The sequence below is a fragment of the Salvelinus sp. IW2-2015 genome, linkage group LG2 (genome assembly GCF_002910315.2).
Source record: "Salvelinus sp. IW2-2015 linkage group LG2, ASM291031v2, whole genome shotgun sequence".
Taxonomy (NCBI): domain Eukaryota; kingdom Metazoa; phylum Chordata; class Actinopteri; order Salmoniformes; family Salmonidae; genus Salvelinus; species Salvelinus sp. IW2-2015.
The window spans coordinates 586,751-606,004 of record NC_036839.1 but is presented as its reverse complement, the minus strand read 5'-3'; the positions used below and the strand labels follow the sequence as shown (position 1 = coordinate 606,004).

Here is a 19,254-nt window from a genome sequence, read left to right as displayed (position 1 = left end):
CTGGAGCAGGTTTTCATCAAGGGATCTCTCTGTACTTTGCTCCGTTGATCGTTCCCTCGATCCTGACTATTCTCCSAGTCCCTGCCGCTGAAGAAAATCGCCACTACATGATGCCCGCCACCACCATGCTTCACTGTAGTGATGGTGCCAGGTTTCCTCAAGACATGACGCTTGGCATTCAGGCCAAAGAGTTCCATAATGGTTTCATCAGACCAGAGAATCTTGTTTCTCATGGTCTGAGAGTCTTTAGGTGCCTTTTGGCAAACTCCAAGCGGGCTGTCATGTGCCTTTTACTGAGGAGTGGCTTCCGTCTGGCCACTCTACCATAAAGGCCTGATTGGTGGAGTGCTGCAGATATGGTTGTCCTTCTGGAAGGTTCTCCCATCTCCACAGAGGAACTCTGGAGCTCTGTCAGAGTGACCATTGGGTTCTTGATCACTTCCCTGACCAAGCCCCTTCTTCCCAGATTGCTCAGTTTGGCCGGGCGGCCAGCGCTAGGAAGAGTCGTGGTGGTTCCAAACTTCTTCCATTTAAGAATGATGGAGGCCACTGTGTTCTTGGGGACCTTCAAAGCTGCAGAAATGTTTTGGTACCCTTCCCTAGATCTGTGCCTCGACACAATCCTGTCTCGGAGCTCTACAGACAATTCCTTCAACCTCATGGCTTGGTTTTTGCTCTGACATGCACTGTCAACTGTTGGACCTTATATAGACAGGTGTGTGCCTTTCCAAATCATGTCCAATCAATTGAATTTAGCACAGGTGGACTATAAATCAAGTTGTTGAAACATCTTAAGGATGATCAATGGAAACGGGATGCACCTGAGCTCAATTTCGAGTCTCGTAGCAAAGGGTAGAAATACTTATGTGAATAAGGTATGTGTTTTTTCTTTTTTATAAATGTGCAAAAACGTGTAAAAAACAGTTTTCTCTTTGTCATTATGAGGTATTGTGTGTAGATTGATGAGGGAAATGTTTTATTGAATCTATTTTACAATAAGGCTGTAATGTAACAACGTGTAAAAACTCGGTGGGTCTGAATACGTTCTGAATGCACTGTACATGCGCACACACACCTCTTAATCGTTAATGTCCTTTTCTGTATACTCGCCAGTGTGACACTGCAGGGTAAGTAGAGTAGATTTGGGTTTGGAATATGGAATGGTGTGGGGCGGAGTGTTTGATTAAGTGTAGATTATTAAATATCAAATGGCCACCCGGACTWTTTGCATTGACTCCCCCCTTTCRTTTTACAATGTTGCTACTGGCTGTTTATTATCTATGCATAGTCATTTTACCSCTAACTACATGAACAAATTACTTCGACTAACCTGTACCCCCGCACATTGACTCGGTACCGGTACCCCCTGTATATAGCCTCCTTATTGTTATTTTATTGTGTTACTTTTTTATTTCTAACTTTAGTTTATTTATTCTTAACTATATTTTCTTAAAATTGCATTGTTTGTTAAGGGCTTGTAAGTAAGCATTTCCCGAAATACCTGTTRTATGCGGCGCATGTGACAAATAAAATGTGATTATTGTTTCTAATTTAGTGCATCGTTGCCTCCTGTGTGTAGTGCTCTGTGGGCTGTCTGCCTATTGAGGGAGAGGCTGGTGTGAGAAATACACAATCTGCCCCACACCTCTCTCTCTCTCTGCCTGCCGGCCTCTGCCCTGCCTACACTAAGCATCGTCCTAGGGACCCATCCTACCCAACCCTGGTGTGTGTGCGTGTTGTCTAAGGCGTTTGAGCAGAGAGCAGAGTCAGAGTCATTCTCTTTCTCTGCCCCAGCGGCGTTTGTTTCTTCCTGAACTCTCAGTCGTTATTGACTGTGAATGCCTTGCCAATGTCTTCTCATTTATATTGTCTCGGTTTAGAAAATGTTTTCCCTCATTTAGCGAACTGAGCTCAGGATATTTTAGGTTGCTTGTGAAGTAACTGGCTGATCAGAAATGTCCGCTTTTTAGTCTGGTAAATTTCACAACTGTCAAATAAAGATAGTGAAATATCATCATTTGTAGTTCAATAAATGAACATATGTCATGTCCATGTTAATGGTGTTTCTGCAGCAAAATAGTCCATATCAACCCGTGATAAGAGTTGTTATGACTAGGGCCAGTTGTTTTGGGTTTTATTTTTACCAATATTTCCAGCATTATCCACTAGGTTTTCTTTAATTGACACAAGCTATCTCCAATAAATCAAGCCCCCCCCCCCCCCCCCCCCCCCAACCCTAAAGCTGCAACAACCAAACATCTCTCTGCCACATGACAAAATCTGTAGAATTGCAGGAAATTAGCTTGAAAACTGAAAAATGTTATCTCCTATGCCAAGAGATGGGCCTTTAAAATACTCCTTCCCTGGGCCCGAGACTTGGTTCGTCTGACCATGCATTGCCCGAAGTCATTCATTGTTAAATAGACCTCAAGTTAGGATTCCCCCCCACCCCAGTGCTGACACATTGGGTCTTCTTTAATTCCTTGCCTCCTCTACTTTGTTGGCCCAATCTGAAACGATCTAACCAAGTGCAAGCCAACCTAGTGATGAGCTTCCACAAAATGTTTTTACCTGTCAAGTATTTTCCAACCAGTCCAGATGAAGGGGAGGAGATAAGGAAGCTGCATTCTCTGGGTTGAGTCCCAATAATCTCTCCTTCCTCCTGAGTGTGCACTCGTTCACTACTCCAAAACAAGTATTAAAAGCATTGGATTGGTGTAGGCATGGACTAGAGGGAGTTTCCATATACTTGAAAGGAAAGTAAACAAATGCACACTTCTGGAGAAAGGAGATATTATTGGGATGCACACTAGCTTCTCCAGTATTCTCCACTGACCTCTTCTCCCTGTCTCCAGGGTGCCTTCAACTTCCGGGGCAGTATGATCGACATGCCCTCAGTGAAGCAGGCTCAGAACATCGTAACGCTAGCTGCTGCCGTCACGGGGATGTGAGGCACTCTGGAAGAAGATATGGGGGAGGAAAGAACAGAGGAGTGAAATGAGGGGACGGAAAAACTAGACARGTTGAGAGACAGTGATAAGTGTCACTTTTATGTATACCCTGGCATTAGCGAGAGGTGACTAGATACCACCGGACACCCTAAACTCTTCGACCAGACAGGTTTGTCAGCTGGTACAAAGCACCAACATTTCAGAAACTTTGCACTGGCCTGGTGTAATAGTCACTTGAATTCTAGATGTTATTGATGTTGATTTTTTTTGTTGTTGTTTTATTTCAATTAAATTGATTATTGTTGATAAATGAAATGCATTTGATTAATTTGTTCACTGATAAAGCACCAAATGTTTGATATTCATATCCTACGGTGTCTTTGTTGTAAGAATGACAGGTTTGAGGTCGATGTTTTAGACTGATGTTAATGTTGTAAAGCAGGATATTATTTTACACTTTTCATACTACTGACTGTGCCAAACGGCGCTGCACTGCGCTGGCCTGRTTGCRCATGCACCATAGTTGCTGGAACCATGCTGGAAAGGGCAATTTGAGAAGAAAATATCCATGCCAGCACATTACAGTTAGGGTTGGCACGATGGTTGTGAAAATACTATTTAAGAATTGCAGTTGTTTCAATGGTAACCCACATGAAAACTACTACAGTTTACTATAGAATACTACAGTACTTACTATAGAATGATGTAGTGAACTGTTGTATCCTGTTGAATCTGTAGTATCCCTTGACACACTGTAGTATCCCTCGATCGTGTGTAGTACTTACTATAGAATGTTGTATTATACTGTAGAATACTATAGTAAATACTGCAGTATACTACAGTCTGCAAAAACAATACAGTAAAGTCAGCAAAAATACTACAGTAATACTACAGTATTTAATTGCCTATACCCTCCCCATTYCCCTCCCGCCACCCATAAGTGAGAAACCTACATGCCAAGTATAGACTATATTGTTTTCCCTACACGTTATAGGAAAGAGCAGAAGCTATGAAATATCTGTTCAGACCCCAGTCCAACCTACATACAGGTTATGGAAAATGTGCTCTTTTAGTGCTCTTTTAGTATTTGCCTAATAGGTTTCCTCAAGGAGAAGATCCCCACTTATATGTCAAAGATCATAAAACAAAAGCACTATGGTAAATACTACAGTAATGTCCGCAAAAACACCACAGTAAATACTACAGTCTGCTAAAACACTATAAGCATATACTACAGTATTTATACTATAGTAAACAGTACAGTACAGTCCGCAACATCATTAGAGTCTGCAATTACTATATATTTTTTATTATTGTATTATTATTTATTTTACCTTTATTTAACTAGGCAAGTCAGTTAAGAACAAATTCTTATTGTCAATGACAGCCTAGGAACAGTGGGTTAACTGCCTTGTTCAGGGGCAGAACGACAGATTTTTACCTTGTCAGCTCRGGGATTCGATCTTGCAACCTTTCGGTTACAGGTCAAACGCTCTAACCACTAGGCCACCTGCCGCCCCTAGGCTACCTGCAGCCCCAATACAACAGTGTTTATACTGTAGTAAACTATACTATTTTTTCATGTGGTAATGGAGCGTCCAGGGTTACACTAGGGGTGCGGGCACTTTTTGGCAGTGCGTGGGTGTGCGTGTGCCTGTGCCTCCTGCCTCTCCTGGGTCATGACAGATGCTCACCCACCTCCAGGGTCCAGCTGGGGGAAAGGCTAAACAAACACAACAAGACGCTGTTGTTCTTCCATTCAGGCTGGGCACTGTGGGCACACACTCACTCACTCACTCACTCACACACAGACACACACACACAGACACACTCCTTCGGGCCCCAGCACTCAGCCCCACATCAAAGCTCTGTTTGCTAAAGAGCCTTAACACATTTAGTTATAGCAACAATCTGAGATTTTGCTTCAGTCCTGTCAGTAAAGCTGAGGTCTTTGTGTGTGGACTGAGGGCCGGTGTTCTCCTTGAAGGGGCCGTATTAATACGATTGAACTGGGCACCAGGCCCTCGCTGACCTCCGCACCAGAGATGCATACAAACCACGGATTCAAACGCGCACTAACATGTAAATACATGCACTGTCTCTCTCTGTGTGTCATACACAAACACATATTCTCTCACACACACATTGACCCATTTATCGCGAAATAAAAAATGAACAATTGTCCGTATTTCTCTGTTTTTACTTCTCTCCTTCTTGTCGTAAGGTTCCTTTTCTAACTGCTGTTACACAGCCACTAACTGGGAACTGAGGCATAATGTGTTGAATGGTTAATGGTGCCATTGGTGGCCATGGTAATGAACAGGCAGTACGGTGTGGGGGGGGGGGTGGGTGTGTGTGACTTGCTGCTGTATGATCTATTGTGTCTGGAGCAGGCTCTCAGGTCTGTACCAGCCCAAAGCCAGACAAAAAGATTGAAGCCACCACTGTGCCCAGCCAAAAAACCCAACAATAAGCTGTCTCCTTGGCATTTGGCCACATATCTCTCTCTCTGTCACCCTCACACCTCTTTCTCACTCCTTCCCACTTATTTTGCCTATCGCTCTCATTTAGTTGTGATTTTGTCATGGTGTTCTGCTTGTTTTTGCCTCTCATTTTCCACCTGCTATTCGGTCGCTATGATTGGRCGACAGGAGCGTCTGGAGTTGACTTCTGCTTATTCCACAAAGTGGCTTAGGGAACCCCCTCTGAAGTGTGTGCRTGTGTTTGGGAGGCCTGAGTGTGACTAATGCAAGTGTAGTTTTGGTGGGACTTGAGTGTGACGGCTAGTGTCTTAAAAGCAGACCTGCATGTGTTCAAATATAGTCGTTTAATCATTTCCATTTCTTACAAAGAAATATAGTCCCAAAAGGGCAGGCTGTTCTGAAAGCTTAATATAACTTATGTATATGTTTTTCCGAGCCTCAACTATGAATGGGAATATGACACATAAACTTGGTTCTATGTGTTTAGAWAATGTCGTTTTTTAGAAGAGCATTGGCCATACGGTAAAACTTCTTGACATGTTTAAATGATGCATTGTTTCTTGGGGATACCCTGAAGCAGTGGGAGAGACCAATGTTGACATTTCCAATGGCACTGGGTGTTCCCACATTTATACTGTATCATAAACGTGCCCAGCACCCCCAGGCATGCACCCCCTTAAGTCAACCCCTAGTGGCATAACCCATCAATTCTCTGAATACAGCAGCCTATCAAGTTGTTTGGCCTGTACCAGAGTTCCATGCTACCCTGTCTGTGCCCTGTGTCTGTGCCCAGGAAAGGCTATATCTGGTGGGGCTATTCTCCACCCATGTCACCCCTTCTGTGGAAGTATAAAACAGGTATTAATTCAATGGACTGTCTTAGCACAATATTGACAGCATTGTCATAACACATCAAATTATACTTGGCTGCAGAATAGGCCTGCCATTCGTGCCTATGTGTACACAGCATTGTTGGAGACATTTGGATCTGAGTTGCAGGTCAAGGGGGTATGGAGATCCACCTGGTGTTGAAACATCGCTATATGTTTCCGTCTCAGTACAATAACCGTATAGTCTGGGATCCGAACTGAATCCATTATGTTTAACTGAAGTTTAACGGTAGTGAAATGGAGTGTTATTCAGTTTGGATTCCGGGCTACAATATGCAACAGTACCCTTTTTCAGGTCAGGTGGCTTCGGCCATTGACCTGTCTGAAAGTTTAGTCAGACAAATCAATCATACCTTTAGGGCTACCTTGTTTCACACTGTTTAACTTACCACTGGTTGTTATTTTGGTGTGTGATTGCATTTAGTAAATGTCTCTCCATCACTCCTGCCTATCTATCCATTGTAATTCACCAAGACATGTCTTTAATGTACTGACATAATCTTCTCCGCCCTGGCAATGACAGATGTGTTTAAATACATTTTGCTGGTATTCCCAGAGAGAGTCAATTGCAATTAACATGATTATAACCTCACTCAACAAAATGGAGATGGGAATCTATTAGGCTGGGAGGCTGTTTTCATAGCCCCAGTTATGTTGATCGAGATCGCTTTCATCAATTATGACCATATGACAGAGAAGAGAACATGCTTGCAAAACAATGTCAGATGAACATTTAAATGAAATGTTTTACATATTTTTCCATTAATCTTGATGGTACCCGGGTGGCTAATGGCGAAGATTTTCCCAAATACGGACTTCATTATTTTAATAGTGTGCTAATGACAATATGCAACACATTAATTTCCACAAAAGAGCATTCCCATGCAATAAAACAACTAGTGTAAATAATAGACACTAAAGTCTTTGACCACACAGTTTGACAATTAAAGTCTTAATAAAGTGATTTTGAGGCATTTGTAGCATAATGATGAGTTGATGAGGCAATGTTACATGTAATGTGATTTAACTCGTTAACTCTCCAATTAGACTGTATTCAGATTTCCTATAATTTACTGCAGGGCTGCCTTTTTTCAGTATCAACTCTTTTGAGATACTATAAGAAGTCTCCTGAGAAGACTAGCCTACTATTACACCTGTCTCTCTCATTTTCATCTGTAAGTGAGTCGGCTAAAGTTCTCATTTGATATAATTTTTGCAGAGATAATTGTCTTTTTTTTTTGGAACATTTTGAAGGCTCGAAAAAGATTTCCATTTAGAAGTAGCCTATTTGAACATAATGATAAGGTTTTCGTTTTTTCATGTTATTTGTATTTTGGAAAAATGTCAATGTATCTGTGTTTATATTAATCAAGAGTTTTAAATTGATGAATAATTACTTGAATATTGTTTTTACATTAAGACTCTTGGTTCAAAATGTGTGTAATGGGCGTGTAGGTGTGACAGTCAGTGGTAAAAAAATATATRTTTTTCAAATAATTTGTATTTTCATGAAATGGCCCATATGAGACAAGCTAGGGTGTAAAATAATCCACCCATTGTGGAAACATATACAGAAAACGGAAATGTATGTTTTATTTTTGAACCCATTTTAAAAGAACTAAGTCCCAAAAAGGCCTAAAAAAACTAATGTGATTTACTATGCTCGTTCAATTTAAAATAGTTTGATAGTAGCCTATAAATATAATACATTATTTAATGGAAAATAGGTTATCTTCCAAATTAAAAAAAACTTTCATAAATAGTCTATAAAATGTGTGTTTGTTTTGTTTGTTCATGTTTGTTGTAGGCACGTTTAATAAATATTACTWGGCCTACACTTTCATTGTTAGATCTCTATTGAAAATGTTATTCGCAATATTAAATCATGCCTATGGTATCAATCTACAATAGTCTCTAGTGCTTTAGCATCACTAACTTCATTTGGAGAGGCCTATTGTCTGTGAATAAATAAATGTCAGTCAGTGCAGCAGAGGCAGACAGAGAGACTTGAGCGAGGCGGCTGAAATCCGGTATCATTGTGTACAAAATGTTCTACAAGTGACTGCACTTTCTGAATTGGCTATTTCATAGGCTACCAAATAATAATTTATCAGAAAATTATCAGATCTAAGTTTTTATTTTAATAATTGCATAATTGTAGCCTATTTGTCTGTCTGTCATTGTGTTTCGGTGAAAGCTAATGCCCCCTTCAATGTACTGCGAGCGACTTATGAAATTCGCATGATTGGGACAGACCAGTCCACCACTCTCTGCGGTTAGTGCTATTCGGGATCCTTGGGACGTCCGTATCCTAAATCCGAATCTTAACCCCTACCCTAACATTAACCATTTTACATTTCAACTTCAATGGGGTAGGGACCCTCGCACTGCGGACCAACACCCGGGTGCTCGGGCACTGACTCCCCTCTCCTTAACGGGMACAGATCAAAGGCAAGCCCGGCCCAGGCGGATCCCACTAAAACCTGGCCTCTTTGTCTGCAGTTGCTAGGAGGCTAATAAACCGAGTCAGGGTGTCGGGGCCAATGGTAATGAGTCGTTACAGTGTGACAAAGTCCCTCCAACTTTTCATTTTAATATGTTGGAGCTCGGTGTAGCAGCGGTTATATTGCTTGTCAGATCTGGAGGCCCTTTCATGGAACGCTCAATAACTTTGGAGGTGGAAAGTGTTGTTTGTTTARTGACGCTGTTTCCTGACATAGGCCTATCCCAAGGGACCTTCAAAACTTGACAATATTTCAACTTACATTTCCGACTTCACCTGTCACTGTTTCGGTTTCTGGTTCAATTTATAAATGTTCTCTGCATTTTATTTAGCTGTTTCAAAATTAAATTAGCCTATATGTCAGGTTCCTTAATTTGAACATGAATGCAATGTAGGTTTAAGATGTCTAATGGTGTTGGTCTTCACAAATTAATGAATGGATACGGACGACATGATAATGGGTTGATCATGGTGTTTCATTGGTCACTTGCTGGTTTTACATGTGAATGACATTATTGACAATATCACTGACTTTCTAATATCCCTTTCATACGCAGACCTAAATCCCATTCATTTACCAGGCATGCATTTTTAGACCAGCTTTTTCCTATATCTGAAAGGGCTAGGGGTAAAAAAAAAAAAAGCAAAAAAAAAGCTACCTTTAGTCATGATTCCTGAAATTTTCTCAGACCCTGTAACCAAAATGCAGGTATCAGGTCTGTGTGAATGGTTCTATGCTTTTTTTGCAGGTAAATGTATTAACACTTCCATTGTTTAACACCTCCATCATTTGTACTGCAAACTGCCCCCATGGTTTAACCCCCCCTCCCCTCCCAATTTGCCTGTTACTCCCTGACATTTATAAATAATAAGTGGTAAATAAGGGGCTGTTTGAAAGGAGGTCAAATTAACGTTGAGTTATATTTTGTACATGTAGGCCTAACTTGCCGCATATTCCGTCTGAAATGTGTATCAGCTATTAGCAAAACAGTGCACTCCTTTAGGAACAGGTGAAGGCCTGGCGCGCACATGGGCACCTGCGCACCTTGTTATTACCGCAACTGCGTGAACACAGACAGCGAGATGCTCAGCCAACAATCACATTCCAACTCTCCCTCCGTCCCCGGGTTCCCAGTTCGAGTTTATGTTGCCTGTTCTAGCTCATTTCCACTCGATGTCGTGTTTGTTAGCACTCGTCAGTATTTGGGCGACAGACAGRCGGGGTGTTTTTAGGGAACTCTTGAGTGAAGGCTTAATTTCATCCCTAATTTCTTGAACCCTGCTATCGTGGTTTTCATGCTTGTCCAACTCTTGAATGTTGACTAAACCGTTTATTATTTTAGGAGGACGTCCAACTGCAGTGTGATGGTGACTGACTTGTGACATGCCTCGCATTGTTCCATGGACAATAAGTCTATAGGGAAATGAATGGAATGTTTATGGAGAAGTTCCGCTTAATTCTACTGGATCCATGGGTATTATGACCATTCATGTATTTCAAGTTTGCAAGTTAGGCTATTTATAATACACGATGACCGTCGGCTATAGGCCTTAGAGGAAAACTCCACCCCAAACGATCTTTTGGTATTTGTTTCATYAGTCAATTGTTGATATATTCCCAAAATGTTTTGCATGTCAGCAATCACGTTTTCAAGATATAAAACTTTCAAAATACAGAAATACAACTGGTATTATGCATCATACTGGCTGTATTTTGAAAGTTCTATATCTTGCTGACATGCAAAACAATTGGCTAATGAAACAAATATATTTTCTTTAACATTTATTTAAATACCAAAAGGGTGGAATTTTCCTTTAAGTTATGAGATGGGAGAGATCCACGCCCTTACAGAAAGGGAAACAGGGACTCTACTTAGCAACAGTGATAACCTTTTCTGACAACAAATAATTATTGTCAGAATGATTTCAAAAATATATATTTTAAGTTTGGCGAATCAGCTGTTTGAGGACAAATTTCTTATGTATATACTAATTTTCTTCATTTCAAATCAAAGATGACACAAACTGTTTACTGTTGTTTTGCCTCCGTAATTCAATTAGCTTGTTGGTTAGATGGAATACTTTTTTTCTGCATGTCAGAAACGGAATGATAAAAAGCTCTTCTCACACAATCCAAAAAACATTTGCTACAAGTTTATAAACGCGTTATTCGTCGCGGAACAAATTTCCCTAAGAGAATATGTTTGTTGTTTTGTACATGATTCATTACATTTATTGTCGATTTAAAAAAATATATAATCGCGCGTGTCCTTGTGTGTCTAGTCTTTGGACCTACTTCAGGATTCGAGAAGTATACGTCATTATGTATGGTAATCCAATTAAAACACGATAACCCAGCACTGGCACTTCATATTTTATTCATTTTCTTAGATTCTTGTCAAGCGTACTTGCTTTATGTGAAAGAGGGAGTCAAGGACACTTATCTCAAGAGATACTATGGTCTATACAGCCTCTACTTCAAAAGTGTGAAAGAATTGCCACATTGTCCATACACTAGTTAAGCTTTTGAGGTGTTTTTCTTTTTTGATGTCATGTTTTCGTTTAATACAACCGTTTAATACAACACTTTAAATTAACATTAAGGTTACCTTTCATTGCTAATTTTGATTCGCAATTTCAACCTATGCCTGCATGTAAAGTAGACCTGCTCAATTGTCCGTGTTTTTGTTGTTGTTTGCAAATGCAATTGTTCTCAGTGTCAATACAACACTTGCACTTATTATTGTTCGTTTCCGTTCACGTGTAACATGGTGTTATGACAGCCCAGGTAACTGATGATGCAGCTCTACTAGTGATAGATAACTGACGGGACAGAATGAACAATTTGTCCCCTGTATTTCTAACATACCTCAATTCATTAGAACGGTGATAGGCTACTCTTTACATGAACACTTGCTACAGCAGCCTACAGTTGTCTGTGTGAGAAAGTTGTACCGTTGTGGAACGTCAAAATGTAGACTCCAACGATGTGTTMATGTGAGAGGGTGACATTTTCGGGGGGCTAAAATGGGCAGTGCAGTGCATTTAATCAATTAATTAGGCATTTAATAATGACAAAAACATTTTATTGCAAYATTATTGACATATTGCAATATTTGAAATGTTACATCTAAATAGCTGTGAAATGACTTTATAGTGGCCCATGTCGCTCGGGGACTAACTTATTAATATTTCGTTGCAAGTAAGCCATTGTCAGTGGTGAGAATGATTGGTMATTTAATATGGGTAGGCCTAAAAACTAAATTCGGAGAGAATGTGTGAAGAACGAGTTTAGCCTATAACCAACAGCGCAGTGACATTTTCAAAACATCTCTTGGCTATATTGTCTGTATGGTTTTCAAAAATGACAGGTAACTGACACTAATGCACTCTCTATGGAGCGTTCTCCGAGGGGAACTAAAGTAAATGGGGATGCACTTAATGAAGCTCCACTTGCCCTCTGAGTCGCCAGCACAGTATGCAGCAGCGAAGTTTGGATCAAACTTCATGAGTTCTGTGCGTCGTAAAATGTTGTAGTCTATCAACACAAACCGAATCATTGATACTCGGGATATTGGTTTGATTAGACCTTTAGGGTGATATGGGCGAATGTATTTCATATAGGCTTACTTAAACTACTATTTTGGGGACTTGAAATATTTAGGCCTAAGTCCAAAACTAGGCTACTTTCATAAACTTGTATTATTTCATCCGTGGAGGAATTTCGCCAAGGTAAAATGAGAGCTGCCAGAGGTCGGCCTATATTCATGGTAGGCCTATTAAATTTTGTTTTGTGTTCTAGTTAAAATGGTTAAAAGTATTTGTTTTTACTGTRTATCTTATCGGCTAATAATCATTTATTCATGTTGAATACCTTAACTTTTTTGTTGACAATTGCCTCTCTCTCATCACACTATAAGTAAGCATAACTGACATCCGGTCGTCTCATCAGCGAACATGCTCATATTATTATTATTATTATTATTTCCATCGTGTTTCGTTTCCTAGCTGTCACTGGTTGCCATTGTCCGGGTTTGAGCGATAGGAGATGCCGCCGCCTATACCATCCTCCCCGCATAGCTCAATGCTCCACATGCCGGCGTAATGAGGGTTCCTGAGGGGCCCTCCCGGGTAAGGAGGTGAGGTAACCCTGCCACGGACAGCCAGCCGCACGCTCCAACACCTCCATTCGCCCGCTCCCCCGGGCCGCGCCTGCCGAAGCCCCTTCACCGAGAGTTCACGTCCAGCGCGCAAGTTTTGACAACGATAATGATGCGCTCAGTGAGAACGATAAAGGAGGAGGTTGGGTGTATATTTTAATGTTTGAGAGAATGTAGGGAAATGACGGAATGTTATGACTTCTTCGGGGACCCACTTGTACCAGGACCAATTTGCAGCGAGCATGCTATGCCTATGTGCCCGAATTCAGCTAAGCTCGATTCATGAATCCCACGCCACAAATCTTACGTTGCCTTACCTCTTAAAGAATTACCGTGCAATTAGTCATATTGCTCAAGGCAAGGGTGCAAGTATTCTGTAGGACAGTACGAGGGCACTGATCACCACTTAACTCATATGATGTGACCCCACACACCTCTATCCAGGTAGCCTATGCTTAACAGATCCCACCTGTCTCTGTAAATACTATTTAATGCCTACTCTAACTGCCTGTCTATAGACTAAATCGAATCCAACCCAAATTGACTACTTAGACTCTTTGCACATATATTTTATAAAATACATAAAATGACTTATAACCAACCACCTCTAAAGTAAGACTGTCTGGTTGAGGATGTGCTCTGCTTGTTATGATGCCTTGCCACCAAGATCGGTGGGGTTCGTTAGCAAGATCTGCTGTCATTTACCATCGCTAGTGTCAGGGAAGGGCCAAAAGGTGCCGGTCCCTAATGGGGATGGCCTAATTACACTATTAGTCTTCTGATTGGGACAGTCCACTCCTATGTGACCTGAGGGACCAACTGAGACACAGCATTAGGGCCATCATCATCTTGATAGGACACCCTGGACCCACTCCAATTCGCATACCGGCCCAACAGATCCACAGATGACACGATCCCTAATGCGCTCCACACTGCCCTATCCCATCAGGACAAAAGGAACACCTATGTGAGAATTCTGTTAATTGACTACAGCTTAGCGTTCAACACCAGAGTGCCCTCCAAGGTCATCACTAAGCTAAGGACCCTGGGATTAAACATCTCCCTCTGCAACTGGATCCTGGATTTTCTGATGGGCTGCCCCCAGGTTGTGAGGGTTGGCAACAACACATCCGCCACGCTGACTCTCAACACGGGAGCTCCTCAGGGGTGCGTGCTTAGTCCCTTCCTGTACTCCCTGTTCACCAATGACTGCGTGGCCGCACACAACTCCAACACCATCATTAATACGGTGGTAGGCCTGATCACCGACGACAATGAGACAGTCTACAGGGAGGAAGTCAGGACAAAAACCTCTCCATCAACGTCAGCAAGACAAAGGAGCTGATCGTGGACTACAGGAAATGGAGGGCCGAGCACGCACCATCCACATCGATGGGGCTGCAGTAGAGTAGGTCGCGAGCTTCAAGTTCCTCGTGTCCACATCACTAAGGAATTCTCATGGTCCACACACACCAACACAATCGTGAAGAGGRCACGACAATGCCTCTTTCCCTTCAGGAGGCTGAAAAGATTTGGCTTGGGGCCTCAGATCCTCAAGAAGTTATACATCTGCACCATTGAGAGCATCTTGACTGGCTGCATCACCGCCTGGAGGGTAGTGTGTGTGGCCCAGTACATCTATGGGGCCTAGCTCCCTGCAATCCAGGAATTGTCAGACTCCAGTCACCCAAGTCATAGACTGTTCTCTCTGCTACCGCATGGCTAGCGGCACTGATGCGTTGTCTTGGCTGTGTGCTTAGGGTTGTTGTCCTATTGGATGGTGAACCTTCACCCCAGTCTGAGGTCCTGAGTGCTCTGGAACTGGTTTTCATCTTTTCCTTCATCCTGACTAGTCTCCCAGTCCCTGCCACTGAAAAACATTCCTGCAGCATGATGCTGCCAACACCATGCTTCACCGTAGGAATGGTTCCAGGTTTCCTCCAGACATGACACCTGGCATTCAGGCCAAAGAGTTAATTMTTGGTTTCATCAGACCACAGAATCTTGTTTCTCATTGTCTGAGAGTCCTTTAGGTGCCTTTTGTCAAACTCCAAGCAGGCTGTCATGTGCTTTTTACTGAAGAGTGGCTTCCATCTGGCCACTCTACCATAAAGACCTGATTGGTGGAGTGCTGCAGAGATGGATGTCCTTTCGGAAGTTTCTGCCATATCCACAGAGGAACTCTGGAGCTCTGTCAGAGTGACCACTGGGTTCTTGGTCACATCCCTGACCAAGGCCCTTCTCCCCATATTGCGCAGTTGGTCCGGGTGGCCAGCTCTAGGAAGAGTCTTGGTGTTTCCAAACTTCTTACATTTAAGAATGATGAGAGGCAACTGTGTTCTTGGGGACCTTCAATGCTGCAGASATTTTTTGGTACCCTTCCTCAGATCTGTGCCTCGACACAATCCTGTCTCAGGGCTCTATGGACAATTCCTTCAACCTCATGGCTTGGTTTTTGCTCTGACATKCWCTGTCAACTGTGGGACCTTATATAAACAGCCTTTCCAAATCATGTCCAATCAATTGAATTTACCACAGGTGGACTCCAATCAAGTTGTAGACACATTTCAAGTATCATATCAAAGGGTCTGAATACTTCTGTAAATAAGGTTTTTCAGTTGTTGTTTTTTTATACATTTGCAAAATGTTTTTCTCTTTGTCATTATGGGGTATTGTGTGTAGTATTCAGTAAATTTCATAATACATTTACATTTAAGTCATTTAGCAGACGCTCTTATCCAGAGCGACTTACAAATTGGAAAGTTCATACATATTCATCCTGGTCCCCCCGTGGGAATTGAACCCACAACCCTGGCGTTGCAAGCGCCATGCTCTACCAACTGAGCCACACGGGACCAATAAAGCTGTATCGTAACAAAATGTGGAAGTCAAGAGGTCTGAATACTTTCCGAATGCACTTTATAGCCAAATTATTGTTACTCATTGTGTATTTATTCCCTGTAATTATTTTTATAATTGTTCTATTATTTATTTTTATTTTTCTCTGCGTTGTTGGGAAGGKCCTGTAAGTAAGGATTTCACTGTCTACACCTGTTGTTTTCAAAGCATGTGACAAATACGATTTAATATAATTTAATTTGATTTAATTTGGCAGATGTAAGTTGTTCATATCACATTTTCAATTTGGTAAYTTAAACAATCTCTGAGAAATTGACAAAAATGCTAAAAGGGTTACAGCCATCCCTGGTCTCCCCAATGTAGTAATTAGCTAATGGTAAATTTGCTAGACATTCCTGTAATACGCCCACCCATCCTTTCCAACCAACCACTATCCTTTCATTTTTTGCTTAAGTAACCTTCTCTCTTATACAGTATAACCATACCAAACATAACATATCATACTAATTTGAGTGTCACAGATGCACGTTTACTATGATAAGTCTTTGAGGCCAGGCTGCACCTCCACTCTGCATGGCCCTGGTGACGCAATGTGGCCCTGACTCGCGCCAGGGATTCTTCACCGCTAGTTTATGTGCGTATCGCCCYCGGATTAGAGCCCCGTTGAAGACATGGGGGTTTGGAGTTATTTGGGGACCACGCTTGGCAAACGGCCCGCAATGAGCGACAGAGGAGGGAAACAATGAAGGAGTCAGTCAGATCCCTGCCTCTGGAGGTGGAATGCCCCTGCTTGAACCGAAGCTCATTTGACCAACCATCCCAGCTGGCGAATTTGGACATTATTTGGTTTTGGTTGTTTCTGTCTGTCTGGCTCTGTTTTGTTTTGGCCTCTGCCTTTCTCTCGCTATCTCCCTCTATCTTTATCTCTCTACCTATTTTGTGCCACCCATACCTGTTTGTGCCACCCTCTCTCTCCTTTCTCTACCTGGTTTTGTCTATCTCTCTCCCTATGTTTTTTATCATCCCCTCTTTCTTGTTTGCCAGAATGGTGTTCCTGCTCTCCTCCTCTCCAGCTGTGAGAGAAGGATTTTCTCCACTTTTGAAACTGACCTTCTTCGGGGAAGGGGAAGCGTTCAGGCCCCGGCCTCTGATGTGTCAGCCGCGATAGTTCCACACAAATCTGGTGGAGATCCTTCCCACTTTGCACAGATGTCAGTTCAACGTCTAGTTTTGATTTACATTGGRTTGAGTTGTCAACTAACGTGAATTCAACGTGAACTCAACAACAAAAAATGTACCATGTCATTGGATTTAGATTAAAAGTTGGATTAAAACAGACAAAATGCCCTTACGTTGATTACTTTTTGCAAATCCAATCAGTTTAATGCGTTGGTTCAACGTCGTCGCATAGATTTTTGGGGGTTGAAATAATGTGGAAACAATGTTGAGTCAACCAGTTTTTACCCAGTGGGTTATCTGTGCCCACGGCGGAAGGGGTGGCTCTGGGGGGAAAAGAGGGGTGAAGAATGGAGGGAGAGAGATACGGCATATCCAAGAAGTGTCATTGAAACGTTTTGACCCAATCCACAAGGCATGTAATTAAGACACAGATTTGGATAAAGCAAAAAAGATAGAGATGTTCAATTTGGGGGTGGGGAAGATGGTGAACGTGATCACTTTAAAGGTAAAGACATCCATTTTGGGGGTCGATTTTGTTAGAGTCCAATGTATTTTTTTACAGGACATTGCTTTTATGGTCTTTATGCAGATCACCGCTGCATCAAAGCATGTTTTCAAAAGCACTCCTAGAATATCAGAAAACGTTCAGTTCAAGATTAGAACAATTTGATATTTTTGCTTACTTTTATCTGCACATTCTTGTGCATTTTTTRAAATTGAAACCTTAATAGCCTTGATTATTGACCAATGTGTCATTACAGATAATGTTGTGATGTTTTCTCAACACCTCAAACATGTTAYAACCTTTCTAGACATTACCATTGCTATGTACCTATACTAGGAGAGGCCTACACACCAACCCCTTTGTTACCAGGTGTGTTTTTTGTATTCTAACCTTACCCTAACACTAAACCAATTATATGTATTGCCTTAACTTAACCCAGCCTCTAACTATAACCATAACCAATTGGGATTGGTTGCCTCAACTTAATCAACTTAACCAAACACTAAACAAATCACATTAGTTTCTGCCCTGGAGTAAGAGCTGCCCTCAGAACAAGATTATAATAGGTAAAGTCTGCTCTGCTGTTCTCATACCAGCATTACATTTCTGCAGGACCCGCTCAAGGCAAGCATGGCCCCAGTGCAACACTGTAACGCCATCCAACAAACAAACTGTGCATCTCCTAAAACATTCCCWTCCTCTCACGAGATACAACCCAGCCGCAACACAGTTCCACCCCCTACCACCTGGTGATCTCTTGGAAGAACCCTGCGTTTATGGAGCATTTCCAAACAGGATTTACCCCGGTGTTTTTCTCCAAAACGCTCAGACTTTTCTGTTTTAATTTACTCGGGCCGGGCACCCGTGTCTCACTGTCTCGCTGTGGCGGACCTGCTCTCACTTGGAGCCAAAGCCAGGCCACTGGTACTTTTCAACTGTAATTTACATAACAATGGTTAACTGTGAACTTTAATACCTTCTCACAAAGCAACTGTTTTGATTATGCAGAGGTTGTTGATTCTGCTCTTCACAAGTCCTCATTGTCAGCCCTAGCTAAGGAAACACAATTTCCCTCGTATAACATAAAGGTGCATGTAACATTGGTGTAACATTGGTGTTACCGTCGAAAAGCAGCATTTTAGGGTTTTACAGGCCCCCGTCACACCCGAGGAGACTCGTGAAGTAGTGCACTTAAGGGCCCTATACACACCCTATGTGAACAGAGCAACTGAGTTMTTTTCCTAAATTTGAGCCACACAAAAGTGTGTTGAAATACTAGAAAACTACGCTGCGTTTGCGTAAAGTGTGTGGCGGCCTTTAGTGTCCGGCTCATGTGGTTGTCCGTGGACGACCTTGCTTCCCTCACCTACTGCCTTGGAGTGGCTCCCAGTCCCAGGGATGGGGCCTTTGGACCAGCACCAAGTCTCTACCCCCACAGATGTTACTGAGTGTCCAGATATTATGTCAGGTTCTCTGGGATGGAGGCAGGCAGGGGGAGAGTGATGCATTGGTTTGAGTTTGACTGGGGTGGATGACTGGGGTTGATGCATGGCATGGGAAGTAGCCATACAGCCAGGCAACCATACACACAGCAATATGTTGTAAGAGCACAAAATCTSTGAGGCAATCAGGAATGTGCAGATGACTAAAGCATGAATTGAAGTATTTACATGAAATGTAAAGATGAATTATTTAGCGTCAAATGGCCTCCTACATATAGTTTT

General features: G+C 42.1%; 1 protein-coding gene across 2 annotated transcripts in view; it reads left to right on the top strand.

Annotated features, from left to right (window-relative positions):
* clybl (citrate lyase beta like) overlaps positions 1 to 3,318 on the top strand; it is a 199,944-nt gene extending 196,626 nt beyond the window's left edge. The window contains exon 8 of one of the 2 annotated variants that reach the window (XM_024000197.2): positions 2,856 to 3,318. In XM_024000197.2, the coding sequence (XP_023855965.1) occupies positions 2,856 to 2,951 (96 nt within the window). In that variant the 3' untranslated portion in view covers positions 2,952 to 3,318. The other variant, XM_070446578.1, reaches the window with a different exon arrangement.
* Positions 3,319 to 19,254: the final 15,936 nt, after the last annotated feature.